This window comes from Agrilus planipennis, unplaced genomic scaffold, assembly GCF_000699045.2.
Source record: "Agrilus planipennis isolate EAB-ADULT unplaced genomic scaffold, Apla_2.0 scaffold30, whole genome shotgun sequence".
Lineage (NCBI taxonomy): Eukaryota > Metazoa > Arthropoda > Insecta > Coleoptera > Buprestidae > Agrilus > Agrilus planipennis.
In genome coordinates this window covers 754,301-760,300 of record NW_020438923.1, presented here as the reverse complement: position 1 = coordinate 760,300, position 6,000 = coordinate 754,301, and the positions used below count along the sequence as shown (strand labels likewise).

Sequence of the window (6,000 nt, the reverse complement as noted above, 5' to 3'; positions counted from 1 at the left end):
TTTAGGTACGCTGTGTCTTTCTAAGGGGTTTCAATTCTTGTTTATTATAAATCTGACCTTTTTGGGTTTTGATTTTGTTTCCTAAGTCTTCTTGCACAATTTCTTTTCTAAAACGTGGTGCCTTCTTATCTCTTATATGCATCTTTAAATATACCGGTTGATCTTCTTTTATGGGTAAGAATTCTGAACGTTTTATATTTTGGTTTTGAATTTATTGTTCTTTCTGGTTGATTTTCCGATACTAATTCATATAGAGCCTTAATTTTATCGTAACTTTCGGTGGTGTACTGGTGGTAGTAATTTTCGTCCAATACTTCTAACATGTCATTTGTTTCTATGTGTCCCAAAAGTAATTCAGTTGGTTTGCATTTGGTTTGTGAGTGAATGCTTCTGTTATAAATAATAAATGCGTTTTCGAATAAATTATTTTTGAGTACTGTGTTTTTAGAGGCGGTTATAGTTTTCATTATTTCTACTAATGTACCGTGTGCACGTTCAATTGTACCATTACTATTTGGATGTTTCGGGGTTATGAAATGATAATTGACTTTATGCATTCGTAGCATTTCAACAAATAAGGGGTTATTGAATTAATTGTCCGCAATTATCAATTTTGGCATTTTGTATCGAGCAAAAATTTTAGTATAGGCTTCAACTATATCTGGTAAATTATTTGAACTTAATTGACAAAATATGAGATATTTTGTAAAGGAATCTATTGCCGTCAGATATTTCTTTCCGTTAATCGAAAAAATATCTATAAATACTGTGTCAAAAGGAAGTCTTGGAGAGGNATAAACAACGGAAATGATTCGAAAGAAATTCGGGCTTTAATTGATAGTGGTTCGCAAAAATCATATATTTTGAAGGCAACTGCGTCACAGTTGAAACTTGTACCGATACGACATGAAAAAATGATTCATTCGTTGTTTGGAGGAAATAATACCGCTGAACTAGAACACAAATGTTATAATATCAAACTGGAGACGGAGGATACACAATATTGTTTAGAAGTTCTAGACCAAGAAAGAATTTGTAATGATGTCACGCCCATACCCACGGGTCCTTGGATTGCTGAATTGACCGATGTAAGCATCAAAATAAATGACGTCGGTAATTCCGCTCCCATCGAACTTCTAATTGGAGCGGATGTCTTGGGAAAGATATATACGGGGCGAAAGCATACTTTGGGTTGTGGTCTGGTTGCTATGGAAACAGTCTTTGGGTGGACACTGATGGGGAAGATTCCACAAAAACAACGAAGCAATACAAGCTCTATGATTGTTATATCCCTGTTTTCACAAGACATGTCTTTAACAAACTTATGGGAAATCGACGTATTAGGTATTTCGGAACCGTCGGTTAAAAAATCTCGTGATGAAGCGGCACGAGCAGCGAAAGATTTCTTTCTAGAAACTGTTGGGAAGGATCGGGAAGGTCGATACGAGGTTCGCCTACCATGGTTGGAGGGGCATCCACCTTTACCTAATAATTACTCCTTGGCGAAGAAAAGATTAAACTCGACGGTGCAAAAACTAAAAAGAGATGGAATATTCGAGTCCCTGACTGAAGTCTTCGAAGAGTGGGTTGCGGAAGGCATAATAGAAGAGGTTCCCATTTCTGAAGTCGAGTGTGCTTCCCATTATTTACCCCACAGACCTGTTATCAAAGAGGGAAGTACAACGAGGATCAGACCTGTGTTCGACGCCTCTGCAAGAGAAAAAGGCAATCCCTCATTAAATCATTGTTTGGAAAAGGGGCCTAACCTTATTGAATTAATCCCGTCCATTTTGGTGAGATTTAGAGAACATAAAATAGGAGTAGTTTCTGATATTCGGAAGGCATTTTTACAAATAAGCATTCACGAAAAAGACAGAAACTTTTTACGCTTTTTATGGGTAAATTCAGAAGGAAAAGAAGTGGTATTTCGTCATCGAAGAGTGGTCTTCGGGGTCAACAGCAGTCCTTTCCTCCTAGGTGCGACAATAGACCATCACCTGTCTGAAGGTTTGAAACAATACTCGGAAGAAAACTCTGTATGTTCCGTGTCGACACTTAAAAAGTTATAAAAAAGTTTTTTATGTTGACAATTGTGTCACGAGCGTTCCTAGTGATACAGATTTAACAACATTTATTCACGAATCCACAGTCTTCCTTAGTCAAGCCAAATTCGAATTGAGAGGGTGAGAGTTCACTCGAAAGGATAGTTGTGACGAGCCATGTGAATCAATCCCAGTGCTTGGACTAGTATGGGACCCGAAAAGCGACTCGCTTTCTATTCGAAAAGAAAACGTCCAAGATGTTTCAGATATAATACCTGTTACAAAAAGAAAGATTTTGTCTTTAGCACAGCAAATTTTTGATCCGATTGGATTTACATGCCCGGTCGCGTTGTGTCCCAAATTATTGCTTCAAAGGACCTGGGAGCAAAAAGCAGGATGGGATGTGCCAGTTGATAAAGAATTGGAAGAAGCTTTTTTTAAAATGGGTCTCGGATCTGCCCTATCTGTACGAAATAAAGATAAACCGATGGACAAATATTTTACCTAATAACAATGGTGACTGCAGTGTTCATACAGTTTGTGACGCAAGCAAGGACGCCTATGCTGCTGTGGTATTTTTGAGGATTGTTCGAGACGAAAACGTTTTCATTCATCTGTTAGCAGCCAAAACGAGGGTAGCACCTTTAAAAAGGCTAACCATACCGCGACTGGAATTGTTGGCTGCAACAATAGGTGCGAGATTATATACCTCAGTTAGAGAAAACTTAAACTGTGAAGTTCGATCTTTTTTCTGGAGTGATTCATCGACGGTGATCTCTTGGATTAGAAGAACGGAAGAATGGACAGTTTTTGTGGGAAACCGGGTAAAAGAGATTCGACAACTAACAACAAGGGAGTCTTGGAATTTGATACCGGGCGTTCTGAATCCCGCTGATCTTCCGTCCAGAGGTTGCACCGCACAACAGTTATTAGAATCTAAATGGTGGGAGGGTCCAAAATGGTTGCTTGAAAAAGAGGACCAGTGGCCCAAGACAGATTTTTTGTGCGATGAAGACGAGATATTGCCAGAAAAAAGAAAGACAATAATTGCAACGACAGTAAATATCTCTTCGGATGAGTGGCATTTGGGTTACTTCAGTAAATACAACAAAAGTGTTCAAATGATAGCGTGGTGCTTTCGTTTCATTCATAATATTAGAAAACCGACTGATAAAAGAATAAGTAGTGTTTTGAGTACGGAAGAATTGGAGTCTGCCGAAACGTTCGTTTTCAAAATTATCCAAAGGGGAGCTCTTTCAGAAGATCCCAAACGACTCAGCACGTTACCGAATTTTTATGATGAATCTGGTGTTTTACGGTTAAAGTCGCGAGTTTGTGAACGCGAAGACATCAAAAACTTTCGCTATCCAGTTATTCTGCCGGCTGAACATCCAGTTGTGAAACGATTAATCTTCGATTTTCATGTCAAATCTTGTCATGCTGGAGCTCAAGGACTGACTAGTCTTCTACGCGAAAAATACTGGATACTTGGTGGAAGACGAGCAATTCGGTTTGCAGGAGGTATGACGCGAAACCGTTGTATGTGGAAATGCCGCCCTTGCCACTGGACCGAGTTCGAGATGCTAGAGTGTTTGAAGTGACGGGAGTAGATTTTGCGGGCCCACTGTTTCTGAAAACAAACGAAAAGAGTTGGGTTTGTGTGTTTACGTGCGCGGTTTATCGGGCTGTGCATTTTGAACTGGTGACGTCCTTATCGACTGGGAACTTTCTTCAAGCTTTTCGTCGGTTTGTTGCGCGATGTGGTCGACCGAGGACAATCTATAGTGACAATGGAACTAATTTCGTGGGTGCGGAAAATTTTTTCGCCAGATTAGATTGGGAAAGCATTTCTGAGTTTTCGTCTGCACAGCGAATAATTTGGAGATTCAACCCTCTAACTGCAGCCTGGTGGGGAGGGTATTGGGAACCAGTTATCGGTATGCTAAAGAAAATCTTGCGCAAAGTACTGGGTCGCGCTTCTCTTACATATGAAGAGTTAATGACCGTACTGTGTGATTGCGAAGACGTTGTGAATTCTCGACCTATAACCTATGTATCCGATGACCCACGGGATACGACACCACTTACACCAGCTTGCTTTTTGAGGGATCTAGAAGAGAGTGGTTTGCCCGATTGTGATTCTGTGGACCGCAATTCTCTTTGTCGTAGGATGGTTCATAGGCAAAATTTACGACAATCATTACGGTTCCGGTTTCGAAACGGGTATCTGGGCCAACTGAAGTTTTACCGCCAAAAGGGATTAAAGAAACCTATTTCCGTGGGAGAGATCGTCTTCATTGGGAGCGATAATCAGAAGAGGATTGACTGGCCTCTGGGACGGGTGGAAGAACTGTTACCGGGCAAGGACGGTGAGGTTCGACTTATTCGACTGAAAACTCACAAGGGGCAAATGCTCCGGCCTATTCAAAGAGTGTTCCCTCTGGAAGTCAACAATCTAGATGTCGGACCGGAGAAACATGAAGAGAGAAGAAAGAGTGATTATTCGGGAGTGCCTAAAAGCAGAGTACCCGTTACAAAGAAATGTGTTAGTTCGGGAGTGCCTAAAAGCAAAGTGCCTGTTTCAGAAACCGACGCTAGTGCGGGAGTGTTGCAAAGCAAAGCACCCGTTTTTGAAGTAGTGACACGCCATGGCCGGAAGGTAAAGGTAGCAGACAGACTGACCTATAAGAGAATAGTCATTATTTTTTAAATCTTGTTTCTATTAATGTGAGGAATATTCCTACACATATATCGGAATATCCCTCAGGTGGGAGGATGTTGCGGAGATGCCAAATTGTTTTCATTCTTTTAGATATTTTTATGTTTCATGTGTTCGACTACTGTATTATGAATCATATCGTTATACTTATATCAGCAGTTGATTGACTCAGACCTTTACCTTTACTAATAATATTTTTGTTAATTGTGAAATAAATTTGTCTTGTTATTGAAGTGCTGCATTTTCACTACATCCGAACTGATGTACGAGATTGGACGGGTAGTTTTTTCGAGTACACAACATTAATTGGCGACCGTGACAGGACGTGTAGTGATAACAGATACGCAAAAATAGTTATTTTTGCTCTACGAATAAACTTTTACCGCGACAATCATACGTGTGAACTGATTAAAGCAGGTGGTTTCGAACCAAGTTTTGAAGTATGGAGCAATTACGAAAACGGCGTACTGCACTTCGTATGACATTCACAAAGACAGCGGATGAGCTGGACAAATTATTAACCTCACGGACACAGGATAATTCTCCTTTAACTGTATGCTGGGAAATATTGGAACAAAAATATAATGCCTTACGAATCGTCGATGAGGAAATTTTTAATTGTCTACTGCAAGAAAATGCTACGGAGGAAGTTTTAATGACAGACATGGAATCTTCGGATGAGTATTCGAGAAGATTTTTCACATTAAAAGTTCAAGTCGGTGATCCTCAGAGGCAGGAGGGACAATTACCGGAAGGTCGCGATTTCGTAAGTGGCGATACGGACACAGCAAGGCGAAAGTTTAAGTTGCCCACAATAGAACTGAAAAAATACGGTGGTGATATTCGCGAGTGGTTGCAGTTCTGGGGACAATTCGAAAAAGTTCATTTGGACCCTGAAATTGATAATAATGACAAAATCGGGTATCTCATTCAGGCAACTGTTCCGGAAAGTCGTGCTAGGCGATTAGTCGAAAGTTTTCCCCCAGTAAGCGGAAACTATCAAAAAATGATAGACAGTTTAAAGTCGAGATTCGGGCGGGAAGATCTCCAAATCGAAGTTTATGTGCGTGAGCTGCTGAAGTTGATTATAAGTAATGCAGCAACTAAAGAAAAAATGGAACTCTCCGCGTTATACGATCGAATCGAAACCCAAATGCGTGCTCTAGAAACGTTGGGTATTACAAGTGATAAGTGTTCGGCTATGCTTTTCCCACTTATTGAATCATGTCTACCGGAGGA

The 6,000-nt window shown here is 40.3% G+C and overlaps 1 protein-coding gene across 1 annotated transcript in view; it reads left to right on the top strand.

Annotated features, from left to right (window-relative positions):
* Positions 1 to 2,779, top strand: part of LOC112904277 — a 5,310-nt gene extending 2,531 nt beyond the window's left edge. The window contains exon 2 of the mRNA XM_025973920.1: positions 844 to 2,779. Coding sequence (XP_025829705.1) covers positions 844 to 2,069 — 1,226 coding nt within the window. The 3' untranslated portion in view covers positions 2,070 to 2,779. The remainder of the gene's footprint in view (positions 1 to 843) is intronic.
* The last annotated feature ends 3,221 nt before the right edge of the window (positions 2,780 to 6,000 follow it).